The 14,899-nt window shown below is 32.0% G+C and overlaps 2 protein-coding genes across 3 annotated transcripts in view; one reads left to right on the top strand and one right to left on the bottom strand.

Annotated features, from left to right (window-relative positions):
* LOC123275345 (patj homolog) overlaps positions 1-14,899 on the bottom strand; it is a gene marked incomplete in the record, with an annotated part of 555,954 nt that overhangs the window by 468,050 nt on the left and 73,005 nt on the right.
* On the top strand, positions 921-7,820 carry LOC123275352. 2 transcript variants are annotated; one of them, XM_044743434.1, is made up of 5 exons: positions 921-1,083; positions 2,007-2,298; positions 2,464-2,741; positions 3,420-3,627; positions 7,568-7,820. In XM_044743434.1, the coding sequence occupies exons 1-5, from the start codon at positions 1,009-1,011 to the stop codon at positions 7,591-7,593; spliced, it is 879 nt and encodes a 292-aa protein (XP_044599369.1). In that variant the 5' UTR covers positions 921-1,008; the 3' UTR covers positions 7,594-7,820. The 2 variants fall into 2 exon arrangements, with proteins under 2 accessions (XP_044599369.1, XP_044599370.1); XM_044743435.1 differs by lacking the exon at positions 3,420-3,627.

Here is a 14,899-nt window from a genome sequence, read left to right as displayed (position 1 = left end):
ATATGTAAACCTCTCTTAACTTTTGAACGGTTGAACCGATTTCATCGCGGTTGGTGCTATTCAAAAGGCCTTCATTAAACTTAGATTTCCTGAAAATTTGAACTGATTTGGACCGATAGATTTTGAGAAATTCGGAGAAATCTAAAAAAAAAATAGGAAAAAAAATTAGAAAACGGTTCACCCTGGTTCCGTAACAATTCAACCGATGACATTTCAACCGCGACACTTCAACCGCGACAGTTCAATTGCCGACACTTCAACCAGATTAAAATTCAATCGTAAAAATTTCAACCGAACAACAGTTCAACCGCGACAGTTCAACTGCAGACACTTCAACTGGATTAAAATTCAACCCCAAAAATTTCAACCGAACGACAGTTCAACCGTAAAAATTACCAGATTATTTAATTTATTAAATCACAAAATAATATTATCCGCCTGATAATTCAACTGCATGATAAATGACCCATGATTAATTTTCAGATAATTTTACCGTGTTGCGCCCTTTTAACATGGTTTTTTGCGTGTGTTTATTCAAAATTAGACCAACACAAATGCGAGTAATCGTGTTGCGCCCTTTTAACATGGTTTTTGTGTGTATTTATTCGAAAATAGACCAACTATGAGTGAGGATAAATGTTAAGAAGACACGAATTTACCCAAGTCCGCTGAGATCTATTTTTTATATATCTAGATTATTATTATTATGGCTAGTGAGTTGGCGTCGGTCTGCGCGCCGCTCGACGGCGCATACGACTCCTCTCCCCTTTACTCTCTATACTTTACTTTATATCTTGTACTCTTGGCAGTACTACGTGCAGCCACGTGCATACACCTTATAATTATTCTTTTACGTTCTTTTTGTATTATTACAATATTGTTAATTATTCAAGATAACATATTATCATTTATTAATCATTTAGAAGATAAATAAAGATTCGCTTAGATTATTTAATATAAAACTGTTGTGTTAAATTAATTCACTTCCTCACAGGTTATTGAGGCGCAATGCACACTTACACAGCGTTTGTGATTTTATTTATTAAAAATATAATAAGTTTTGTGGAAATGATTTATTGTAAGGTAAGAGTATTTATGAACATTACTTTAGAAAATAAAATCTACAAAAATAAAATAAGAAGATAAGACGAAATTAATAGATGAGTGAGTCATGCATGCACCTAAAAGATTAAACGCAATAAATACGTATTAATAGACGATCAATTTAGACAACTTAGAAAAAATTGACAAATATTTATTTGTTTAATTAAATAAATTTATAGATTTCTGAAAATAATTTTCAGTATATTAGATTGTGACAAAGAGATTAACATTGAGTAGATTATCTTTTGTTTTATGATGAAATAACTGGTGAAGCCGGTAGGCGCGAAAAATTTCAAGATGTCGGACAACGGCGTCATCATAATAACAGTATATAAAAATCACGTGTACTACAACAATATTTTAGATTACGATGTTTTAAGATGATTTGAATTAAATTTTAAATTTAATTATGAATCTTAATAAATTCTGAAATAAAACAAAAATGTATTTGGACATGTCATTAATATTGATCAATATAAAATACATATCAAAATATTTCGGTAACTTGAGATATGCGATGGTTGCGTTCGGCATCAATTATCTTATAGTTTGTGAGGTTGTTTTGTTTGCATAATATATCCCGAGTGTGTGCGTGATCAACCGCCTTCAACGTTGTTTCATTGCTGTGCGTGAAACTGTACGTTGAAATAGGTGTGCATACTCGAGGTGGTGCTGTGTAGATGATCAAACTTGCGTTTCAAATTGAAATGAATTGCAGTGCGTTCATTTTAATTTAGAAGCACGAAACAGAATTCATTATGAAGAGTTTCTGGTATTAGACGAATAGAATTTTAGAGTATTAATAATAAGAGATAGATGAAAAATTATTAATTAGATGATAAATTATTAATTAAATGTATAATTAATTAAATTTAAATTCTGTTTCATAAAATCCGAAATAGATGTCAGAGTCGGAAGAAAAGGCTCAACTGGTCGACTATGACAGCGACGGAAGTTTTGAGAAAACATCATCTGATCTAGAGAATGTTGGACAAAATTCAATCTTCAAAATCAAAATTGAGAAAAATATGGATACCCTTCATAGTCTGTCACAATTCCGCAAGGGATTAATTCATACAACAGATAATGACAATGCAAGACCATCAAAAACAACTGATGAGAATAAAGATGAACAAGAGTTACAGGTTAAGATAAATAATTTCTCAACACCTGTCAAATCAGACCAGTCGACAAGTAAGTATTGACTATAGAATAATTTAGAAGCTGTAAACTAAACTAGAAGATACACTCTAAGAAGTAAAAAAGTGTTTAAGAATAGTTAGATGAGGCCTATTTAGATATTAAGATGCTTAGATGTTAACAAAATTCCAGATACTAATTAAGATTATATGTTTACAGATATAGAAGACGATAATAATAAAAATAAGAATGAAAATACCAAAGCCAAGATTGTCAGCTGTGAGAAAATGGTAATGGTTGGTAGCAAAGAATTTGAAGATATGAAGATGCTGATGGTCGAGTCCAACAAACAGACTCGGGAGATGTCAGCAACACTCGGTAGAGCTGCGAAACGATTAGAAGAAGTCACTCACGAACTAGTTAAAGCTCTTAAAATGACGGTAGATAGGCGTAGAGCAGAGCTAGATCGGGAGAAGGCTAAAATAGAAGCAACTAAGGTAAAAGATTCACATATAGTTCCTAATATCCCAGATAGAACACAATTAGAAGCTACAAATGGGAATAACAATATCACTAGAGAATTGAACTTGGTTAAAGATGCATTACTGTTAAATCAAAATAAGATTAATATTAGAAGAGAGTATAAGTTAACCCAAAAATCAAATTATAATATTTGGTTCGATTACTTAAAATCAGAACTAACTAGTTGTGATTTATTAGATGTAATAGACGAAAATAATAGTAATGAAAATAATTTACCAAATTCAATAATCCATAAAAGAAAATGTCTGGTTAGAGATATTATTATTAATCATTTAGATGAAGATTATCACAAGAAAATTCTTGACATTTCTGAACCTGTAGAAGTCTTAAAGAGAATCAAAGCTTGTAGAAAAGAACAGATAAATCTTACTTCAAGCTCTGTTAGGAAAAGATTGTATTCAATTAAAATGAAAAAGAATGAAAAGGTCAATGATTTCTGTGAAAGATTTGACCAAATCATTAGAGAATATGAATCTTGTGGAGATGGGGAACGACTAACTGAGCAAGAAATTAGATCTGCGTTCTATCAAGCTATAACCCCAATAAACCCTCAATTAATGTCTGCAGATTTCATTAAAAGGTCTCATTCAAAAGAGATGACAATAAATGAAATGAAATCTTTTATTCTACAGCTAGAAGCCGAGAAAAAGACCAACGACGGAGAAGAGACAATTAAGGCTCAGACTGCAAAGTTTGACGGCAAGAAGAACTGCCATAGATGTTCTAAACCTGGACATAGAATTGAAAATTGTCCCCTGTCAAAAGATTTGTGGTTCTGCTACTACTGTCAGGAGATAAGATCTCATAAGGGTTCAGAGTGCAAGGATGGCAGGATCAAAAGTAAGATTATAAATAATAATAATAATGTCAAATTTAGAGGTAAACTAGACAGACAGGGAACTAATAGAGTTAGACATAATGTGAATTCTAAACCATATAAGAATGATAGACGTGATAGAAACTATAATAAGAATAATCAGTACTTAGCACAAAATGCCTTCAAACGGGATGGTATTAGTGCAAAAAGAATGACTGATGAAAAACAAGGTAAGAAACAATTAAATGAAGATTTAATAGATGACATTAAATTTATTGCTGATTCAGGAGCAACAGATCATATAGTAAAGAACTGCTTAATATTAAGTAACTTTGAAAGATGTAAAAATAAAGTAATTAAGATTGCCAACAAGAATAAATCTGCTGACATTTTAATAGATGGAAAAGGTGATCTTTTGATCTATACGAATCAAGATAACAAGATAATTAAATTATCAAATGTTATTAGTGCTAAAGATGTATCAGATAATTTATTATCATTAAGAAAATTAGTAGATAAAGGATTTAAGATTTATTTAGATGATAAGATTTTGCGAGTATTCAGTGAAAATTTAAAAGAAGTAATACTAGAAGGAACATATGAAAAACCCAACTGGATCTTGAACTTCAAAGTCAAGAATTACATCGGCGATGAAGATAAATTAGACTGGGGATATAACGCTTATCGTTGTAAAGCTGTGATGATCCAAGACGATAACACAAATGGACTACAAATAGATTTGCAAAGAAAGGAGGGAGAATCAGAAAATGAAGAGTTAAAGGATTCTTCAATTAGGAGGGAGGAAGAAGATATAACGTCTCCAGAAATGAAACAACACACTGAAAACTCAAAGAATGACATATTTAATTGGGACTCTAGTTTAATAACTAGAAATACAATTAAGGTAGATGATATTGAGAATATTAAGAATTTAGAAGAGCTATTTTCATCAAATCCATTAGAGCAAGGAACAACAGATTCAAGTAAGATAAATGAAGCTATGTTATGGCATGTAAGACTTGGTCATGCTTCATTGAACTATCTCAAGAAATTGCAGAAAGTATATAATAAATTAGAGAAAGTTAAATTCGATTATTCAATTTTAGACTGTGAAATATGTATTATGTCAAAGATGCAAAAATTACCGTTTAAAGAAACTAGACAAAGAGCATCAAGACCACTACAAATAATACATACGGACACGATGGGTCCGATAAAACCAACTTCACGCCCAGGACACAAAAGATTTATTAATGTGTACATAGATGGGTATTCTAGATTAGCTAGAGCATATGCAGTAAAGACTAAAGATGAATCAGGAGAAACATTAGAAAAGTTTCTCATATCTACAAGAAATCTATTTGGTAAAGATAAGAAAGTATGCTACGTTAGATCGGATCAAGGAACAGAGTTTACTGGTGGAAAATTTTTAGATGTCTTAAGAAAAGAAAAGATAGAATTAGAATTAACTCCGCCCTATACTCCTGAACACAATGGAGTATCTGAACGATTCAACGCTACGTTACAAAGAAAAGTCAGAACCTACATGCTAGATTCTGGTTTACCTAAGAGTATGTGGGAGTTAGCAGTAGATGCAGCAGTGCACTCATACAATCGAACACCACATAAATCCATAGATTACAACGTACCACTGATGAAGTTTAACAAGAATGAAAACTGTCATTTTGACAAAATTAAAAGATTTGGATGTATTGGATATATTAGAATTCCAAAACCAGAGCACAAGTTCAGCGAGAGAGCAATCAAAGCAGTCATGGTGGGATATAAACCCACAGGATACTTGCTATGGCACCCAAATACAGGAAAATTTCTAGAATCACGACATGTTAGATTCAATGAAAAATTAGTGTACAAAGATGTATATAAGAATAAACAAATAGAAGAAACTGAAGATGAAATTAGTTGGAAGTCAAACGAAAATGTACCAAATAGTCTAGAAGACAAAATCAACGAAGAAAAGGAGAAACCGGAACAAAGAAAAAGAGGAAGACCCCGCAAAAATCCATTAGGTGTTAAAAACTTAAATGAAAAGAAGAATTCATCAGAAGAAATTAGACCATGGACTAGAGGTGAGATGAAAAGAAAATTAGAATCTGAAAAGGATAAAGATAGAAAATTAATTGAAGACATAAGCTTTGCAAGAAGCGTCAATGTGTTTGAAGATCAATCGAAGAAGGATGAACAAGAATTGGTAAGTTGTTTAATTACTTCTTTAAACAAAGAACCTATCAATTATGATGAGGCAAGCAACTCAAATGAAAGATGTCAATGGATGAGAGCTATCAAGGATGAACTGGATTCTATAACTAAAAATGACGTCTGGGAATTCGTAGATTTAGAAGAAGCAAGTAAAACTGAAGGAAAATTAAACATCATTGATTCAAGATGGGTATTTAAAAAGAAAGTAGAAGCAAATAAAGATGTACTTTATAAAGCACGACTAGTATGTCGAGGTTTTAAAGACAAGAATGATTATGATTTAAAAGATACATACTCGCCAGTATCTAGATTATCACTCATACGAGCATTACTTTCAATAGTAAATAAATATGATCTAGAAATCTGTTAATATGATGTAAAAACGGCATTCCTTTATGGAAATTTAGATGAAGATATTTATATGAAGATACCAGAAGGTCTAGATGTAGATGAAAAGACAAAACAAACAAAGATACTTAAATTAAAGAAATCTTTGTATGGATTAAAAGTAAGTCCAAAGAAGTGGAACACTAGATTTAATCAAGTGGTAAAAGAAATTGGTCTCGAAAACGATTTACATGAACCATGTTTGTATACTTGGAGGAAAAATGGAATCGTAGTTGTGTTGCTAATTTATGTAGATGACATTTTAGCCGCTAGCAATGATAAAACAAAATTAGATGAAGTTGGGAATCACTTATGCAAGAATTTCGAGATGAAAGTTCTTGGTGAACCCAGGAAATTTCTTGGAATTGAAATAGAGAGAAATAGACAAGAAAAATACATTGTATTGAAGCAAAGTAATTATATTGAAAGCATTTTAGATAGATTGAAGATGATAGATTGTAATCCTCAAAACACCCCAATGGTTACTAGACAAACTGAAAATAGATGCAAAAGAAGAAAACTAGAAGAATCAGAATCGTCCAAATGTGAACAATCATCAACAACTAGAAAAGTTCCATACAGAGAGGCAATTGGAAGTCTCATGTACTTAGCAAATGGAACTAGACCAGATATTGCGTTTGCTGTACATTACTTAGCTAGAAAACAATTAGATGCCAACGAAGACGACTGGAAAGATGTTAAAAGAATTCTGAGATACTTAAAGGGCACTGTAGATTTAAGCCTGAAATACACAGGTAACTCAGATGAACTAGAAGCTTTTTCAGATGCTAGTTTTAGAGACAATAATGACTCAACTTCATCAGGTGGATACATTATTAGACTGTTTGGTGACATAATAGCATGGAGAAGTCACAAACAAAACTATGTTACACTTTCGACTTGTCAAGCTGAGTATTTGGCAATGAGTGATGCCTATCAAGAGATAATATCTCTGGATAAAGCGATTAGATTCATTATTGGAAAAACACTATTTCCTACGACTATTTGGTGTGATAACAAATCAGCAAATGATTGTACTGAGAAAGATGGCAGTCATAAACTTAAGATGTTTGATAATAGTGTAAATGAAATTAAATTAGAATTACTAGAAAGAGAGAAAACGGGTAATAGAAAGCACATGGCAAAAACCCATGGTGATTTCATTAAACAATGCGTTAATGAAAATAGAATAAGAGTTTGTTGGATATCTACGAAAGAGAACCTAGCAGATATACTCACAAAACCATTACCTGCAGAACCATTTAGATACTTAAGAGATAAATTTTTGGACTAAAATAATTAGAAGTTCATAAAATTGTTAGAATTAATTATAATTATATTTTCACTATGTTACAGAAAACTCTGTTGATCGCAAGAAGTAGCGCAGTGGAAGCTGGACGTGGGAAATGGAGGGAGTGTTAAGAAGACACAAATTTACCCAAGTCCGCTGAGATCTATTTTTTATATATCTAGATTATTATTATTATGGCTAGTGAGTTGGCGTCGGTCTGCGCGCCGCTCGACGGCGCATACGACTCCTCTCCCCTTTACTCTCTATACTTTACTTTATATCTTGTACTCTTGGCGGTACTACGTGCAGCCACGTGCATACACCTTATAATTATTCTTTTAAGTTCTTTTTGTATTATTACAATATTGTTAATTATTCAAGATAACATATTATCATTTATTAATCATTTAGAAGATAAATAAAGATTCGTTTAGATTATTTAATATAAAACTGTTGTGTTAAATTAATTCACTTCCTCACAATAAATCGTCATGTGAATTAATTGTGTCACCATTTAGTATAAATATAATACGATAAACTAACCAATCTGATCATACATCAGATAAAAATTTCTACGGTTGAACTGTCGTTCGGTTGAAATTTTTACGGTTGAACTTTAATCCGGTTGAAGTATCCGCAGTTGAACTGTTACGGTTTAAGTGTCGCGGTTGAAATGTCGTCGGTTGACTAGTCGCGGCACCGTTCACCCTAAAGGGCATCCCTGCAATTTCCCGCTAATTCCATACCTGGGCGCTTAAAATTGTACTTATGACATTTTTGAGATTTTTGAGCTCAAAATATAATTTATGTAATATTTTGAGCTCGCTAAGTTCAAAAATATAATATTTGTATGTATTTGAGCTTTCCCAGCTCAAAAGTCTGATAGAAATTTCATAGAACACTATTTTGAATTTTCAAACCGCAATAACTTTTGAATGAATGAACGGATTTTTACGTGGTTGGCGGAATTCTACGCAGTTTTTTAACCTCATAAAGAATTCCTAAGTTTCAATTGGTCGAACTAGAAAATTTGAACTCCGAAAAAACACTTTTTTCGGTTTTCTTTCGTTCACGATATCTCTCGAACAAATCAACCGATTTTGACAGGATTGGCAGCGATCGACGTGGTTTTTCAAAGTTGAGAGCTGATTAGTTTTTGAAATCGATCGGTAAAGCCGTTTAAGAATTATTCCAAAAAAACCACTTCTGAAAAATTTTCAACTTCCCGCTAAGAAAATCTCAGATTTTCAAAAATCGGGAAGTTATTAACGGAATTAGCGGGAAGTTGCTGGGATGACCTTTAGGGTCAACCGTTTTCCTAATTTTTTTTTTAGTTTTTTTGAAATTTCTCAAAATCTATCGATCTGAATCTGTTCAAATTCACAGGAAAGCTAAGTTTGAGAGAACTCTTTAGAACGCCATCTAGTAGGTTCTGATCAGTTTAGTCGTTCAAAAGTTATGAGCAGTTCACATACTCACACACATAGATACATACATACATGCATACAAACACACATACATGCATACAGACATAGTGAAAACATCGCAAGGGTAGTCAGGGAAGCTTCCTATGACCTTACAACGTCGAGATCTAATGAAAACTCGATTTTTGCGAAACGGGGTGAAAAAAATAACTTCCCGATTCTTGAAAATCTTCGATTTTCTTAGCGTGAAGTTAAAAATATCCGATCTCGAAAAAAATTATTTCTCAAATTATTGTTTGAACAAATGGCTATAAACAATAGATTGCCCGGGATTTTGCAAAACTGCAATATTCGGTTTTAGCATGTCAAAATATATAAAGTAATCATATTTTGTACACTGACTTCAAAGTTTTACGAAAAGATAATAATACAGCGCCTAAACTATTATCTGAAGAGTAACTCAGTTAGGTTCTTCTAGTAGCTGAATGGTACGCTCTAGGACTGACATGCAAGAGTACTCAGCTTCGAATCCCCAACATCGCAAATTGTTTTTCAACAATAATTTAACTTTAAATTTCAGAAAATTGATATAAAATATATAATTTCTAATTTGCAAGTAGAAATATAATAAATTTTACTATTATTTTTATTTTATGAACTTTTTTATAAATTGATTCTGTTTCAATCGAACCATATCTGAACAGATGAGATTTGATCTAATCAGATCAAATTTGATCTGGACAGATCTGGCCAAAATACAGATCTGCTTAGATCTAATGAATTTGATATGATTTGATCAGAGCAGATCTAAACTTTTTTCCCGTAATAATACTTATAATTTAATACGCGGCCTGCCGTCTAAACCGTGTCTGAACTCTTCTTAAGTGCAGAGCAAATGAAGATAAGGGACTTTCACAAGGCATGGGTGATTAAATTTAAAAAAATTGCGGGTGAACATAACATCGAATTAACTTTTCGAAAAAATACACAAAAAAAATTAAATATGATTAATTCTATAAAATAATCGGTTTTTTTGAGCAAAATCAATATTTTTTCAAAGTTTTTTATTTTTTTTCCCGCTAAGAAAAATAAAAATTTTCAAAAGTCGGGAAGTTAATGGTTTTACCTTATTTTTCGAAAATCGAGTTCTCATCAGATCTCGACGTTTTGAGGTCCTAGGAAGCTTCCCTGAATGTTTTCGCGATTATGTCAGTATGTCTGTGTGTGTGTGTGTGTGTGTGTGTGTGTGTGTGTGTGTGTGTGTGTGTGTGTGTGTGTGTGTGTGTGTGTATGTGTGTATGAATGTAGGTGACCCTTTAATAACTTTTGAACGATTTACACTTTGGACCGATTCGGACCGGTGTATTTTGAGCAATCTCAAAAAAACCACAAAAAAATTTTTTCCATAGTGGTTTTTTAGGGATAAATTTTAAACGGCTCTACCGATCGATTTCAAAAACTAATCGTCATCAGCCCGACCAACATCGGTTGATTCGTTCGTGAGTTATCGTTGTCAAAAGAAAACTGAAAAAAGTGTTTTTTTTTAATTCCTTCGAAATTCTTCATTCGATCGATTCAAACTCAAAGATCCGTTATGAGGTTTCAAAAACTGCATCAAATGCCACCAACCGCGTGGTAATAATAAAAATCAGTTAATTCATTTAAAAGTTATTGTGGTTCAAAAATTCAAGAAATAGTGTTTTATCAAACTGCTATCAGACTTTTAAGCTCGAAGAGCTCAAAAACAAAATAAGTGAAATGTTGAGCGTTTAGATATGGAGTTAGCGGGAAGTTGTACGGATATCCTTTAGGGTCAACCGTTTTCATAATTTTTAACTTCCCGTTTTTATAATTTTTAACTCCCCTTTTTAAATTACTCCGAAATTTCTAGTTCGATCGATTCAAACTTTAGGATTTTTCATGGGGCTTAGAGAACTGCATCGATTGCCGCCAACCACGTGGTAATCGGTACATTCATTCAAAAGTTATTGCGGTTTGAAAATTCGAAAAATGGTGTTATATGAAACTTCCATCAGACTTTTAAGCTCAAAGAGCTCAAAAGCATAGAAAAGCTATCTCTTTGATCTTGGAGAGCTCAAAACAACACATAAATTATATTTTTGAGCTTGAAGAGCTCAAAAACGGCATAAGTGCAACATTAAGCGTCCAGATATGGAATTAGCGGGAAGTTGCAGGGATGGCCTCCAGGGTCAACCGTTTTCCTAATTTTTTTTATTTTTTTTTTCTCAAAAAAATTTTCAATCAATATGACAATTATTCCCGCTCATCCTGGAAATAGTCGATTTTTTTTTATTTAATTGAAAAAAAAATTGTCAAAATTTCAAAGATAAAAAAATTTTTTTTTTTTAATCCAATATAAAAAAAAATTGGCCCTGTCCAGGATGAGCGGGAATAATTGTCATATTGATTGAAGATTTTTTTAAGAAAAAAAAAAATAAATAAAAAATTAGAAAACGGTTGACCCTAAAGGCCATCCCTGTAACTTGCAGTCTCCGAAAATGTCATTCGATTCGGAATGGCATGTAGATAATTTTTGAAAAAAATGAAGTTCCGCTTATAAAAAATGCAAAAGTTATTAACAATTAACTGAAAAAGGGGGTTTAGTTTTTTGAAAATATCTCAAAAACTAATGAAGATTTATTAAATTTAATAAAAGATTAAAAAATAAGAGGAAATTTCCTAACAAAAAGTTTCAACTCCCGGAACTGTAGGACCAATATGTAAAAAATTATGTTTATGCAGCTTCTGACAACATAAAAACGAATCGTTAATAATATTTTGAAGAGATAGTATATTGTGTGACTAGGGATGAAACAAAACGATTTCAGACCAGAGTGAAGTTGCCTGCTCGAGCGAAGTGAGGGCTGGCATCACTCGGTCTCAAATCGTATTTCATCCCGCGTCACACATTATATTTTTCATAGAAGTTGCATTAAAAATGCTAGTTTCAATGTCTGGAGCCAACCAGAACTAGATAGTTTCAGACGAATAGCGAAAATACCATTTTTTGCCCTCCGGGCGGAAAGTGGCAACTTTCGTCCCGCTGCGCTAAACTAAGTTGCCGCTTTCCGCCTTCGTCGGACAAAAAAATAGTATACACTCCTCGGGAAGTAAATAAGAAAGCCTCAGATCACATGTTTGTTGACCTCGGCTTCGCCTCGGCCAACAATTACATGTGATCTGAGACATTTCTTACTTTACTTCCCTAGGTGTGTAATATACTATTTATTATAAAACATAATAATATAGAAAGTAATAGTTTATTTTTTATCAAACATTATTCGTAAATTGAATAGTTTTCTTTTGTCATTCTTATTTATGCTTAATAAGAGAATTATAATATGTCAGTACAGTTAACAGTTAGAATGACAATTATAAAGATATAAAATAAACAAACAATTGATAGGATTGAAAATAAAGCTGCAACTTCATCTCGCGGGCAGAAAATCGTAATTTTCTGTCCGCCGGGAAGAAATGATTGATTCCTGCTCGGCACAGTCGCATTGGTCTGAAATCGTCTAGTTTCGGTTGGTTCAACAGGCATTGAAACTCGCACTTCCGATGCAGGTTATATGAAAAAATTTTTTTTCGACGATTAATTTAAGTTTTTAATTTTGCAAATTGATCTATTCTGAAAACTTCCAAGAATTGCTCCAAAAGAGGAAAAAAGTCTCAAATTTATAGTTAAAAAATTATTACACTTGTAATGTTTATGTTCAAGCAGAAAAAAGTTATTAGTTAAATATTGCATAACTAATTGAAAAATTGGGATTAAAAATTTTTCCAGGCAAATAATTGTTTATTCATCTATCCCGTAAGCCCCTAAATATTTTCATTTCTGGAATTTTATATTTAACATGATTAAATAATTTTTATTAGTAAAGTGGCCAAAGTAGGCGTAGCTAACGTAAGCTAGAACACCCGTTTTCAGACGTATTTTTATCTCTATATATTGGTCCGACAGTTCTGGGAGTCGAAACTTATTGTTAGGAAATTTTCTCCTTTTTTTGAATCTTTTTTTAAATTTAATAAAGTTTTATAAGTTTTTGAGATATTTTCAATAAACTAAGCGCCCTTTTGTCAGTTAATTTTTGATAACTTTTAAAATTCTTATAAGCGGAACTTCATTTTTTTTTCAAAAATTATCTATATGCCATTCCGAATCGAATGACAGCTCAATAATAATTTTCGGAGACTGCTGAAAAAAGTTAACGAAAAAAGCACTTGTTAGCTAGACTACAACTACCGTTTTGAGTTACGAGCGCTACAGAATAATCCGTTGACGAATAAAAATGACAGAAAAAGATATATATTCTATTAATTTTGAATCATGAATAATTTTTAAGTCAATGAGACTTGTGAATAGAAAATTACGACAAAATTAATCTTTTTGTCTTCATTATTTTTGTTAAGAAAATTATTTTTAACTTCTATAGTAGCATACTAAAATCAATTAAAGCATAAAAACTATTTTTTCAGATCATAAATATTCCTAGAAAAAATGTATTAGTCAGTTCTTTTCGTTAAGAAGTAGTTTAATACGTGTTCATCAATAATTGAAAACAAAAATTATAAAACAAATTTTGATTAAATTAGCTATTAAAAAAAAGCTGTTGATTCTTTAAATTCGACGAAAAATTATTTTTGTGAAGAATTTAATTTCCTACAAAACCATACCAAGGGTTTTTTTATGTTTGCTAACTTGAATTTTCTATAACCAAAAAATAAGTGAAAAATTAGGAAAACGGTTGACCCTAAAGGAAAAAAATTTTTTGAAATGTGGTTTTTTTGGAATTACTTTTAAATGGCTTTACCGATCAATTTTAAAATCTAATCAGCTCTTAAGATCAAAAAACCACGGTAATCATTGCAAGCCTGGTCGAAATCGGTTGATTCATTCGTGAGTTATCGTTGTCGAAAGAAAACCGAAAAAAGTGTTTTTTTGGAATTACTTCGAAATTCCTGGCTCTATCGATTTAATCTTGAAATTTCTCTATGAGGCTTTAAAAATTGCGTCGAATGCCGCCAACCGCCTAAAAATCGGTTTATTCATTCAAAAGTTATTGCCGTTTGAAAATTCCAAAAATTGTGCTAAAAATGACACAAAAATCATATTTGTGAGTTCGAAGAGCTCAAAAACGTAATGTGTAATTTTGAGCGCTTAAGCAAAAAATGAGCGGGAAGTTGCAGGGATGGCCTTTAGGGTCAACCGTCGTCCTAATTTTTTAAAATTCATTTATACACATTTTTCATCATTTTCCATGTAGATTATGACCCACTTGGTCGTTTGCAAAAATATTGACTGCAAGTATGTGAAACCTACAATTAACCCCCTAAGGTAGTCAACTTTGGGGGTTGATTTCACCCCCTAAAAATGTTTTTCCGCCGATAAAAAAAATTCGTGTCATAGATTTCGACGTAGACTGACATATTTCAGCGGCATTGAAATTGGAGGCAGACACCGGGGAACCTTGCTTTGTGAATCAGAAAATGGCTGAATTTTTCAAGAGTTGCGCCATGAGGACGACTGCAATAGTTAAATTCTTATGAAATCTACTAAAAATAACTGAAAAATTAAATCAATTTCAACGATTATACTGGTTGTACATTTATTAGTAAAGTGTATTCACTTGAATATATAATGGGTCCTAAGATAAAACAGTTTTACGTGCAAACCCTTCATATTTACTTATCATTTAGTTATTTTTTTTTTAAGGGGGATGGCCACTGTGAAATTTAAAAAAAAAAATTTTTTTTTTATTAAATCCTAGTTTATAGATTCAAAAGTATGTATCTAGAATTCGGTATCAGAATTCTAAATATTTTCCGAGTCATAGTCATTTTTGTGACAGCGCGTCAAATGACTTTACACGCGCAGCACTCCGACGAAAACGCGTTTTTCTCAAAACTACTTTTTTTGAACTGATGCAAACTCTAATTTGCATAAATATG

This window comes from Cotesia glomerata, linkage group LG1, assembly GCF_020080835.1.
Source record: "Cotesia glomerata isolate CgM1 linkage group LG1, MPM_Cglom_v2.3, whole genome shotgun sequence".
In the NCBI taxonomy this organism is placed as follows: Eukaryota; Metazoa; Arthropoda; class Insecta; order Hymenoptera; family Braconidae; genus Cotesia; species Cotesia glomerata.
This window is presented reverse-complemented; position numbering and strand designations above follow the sequence as displayed.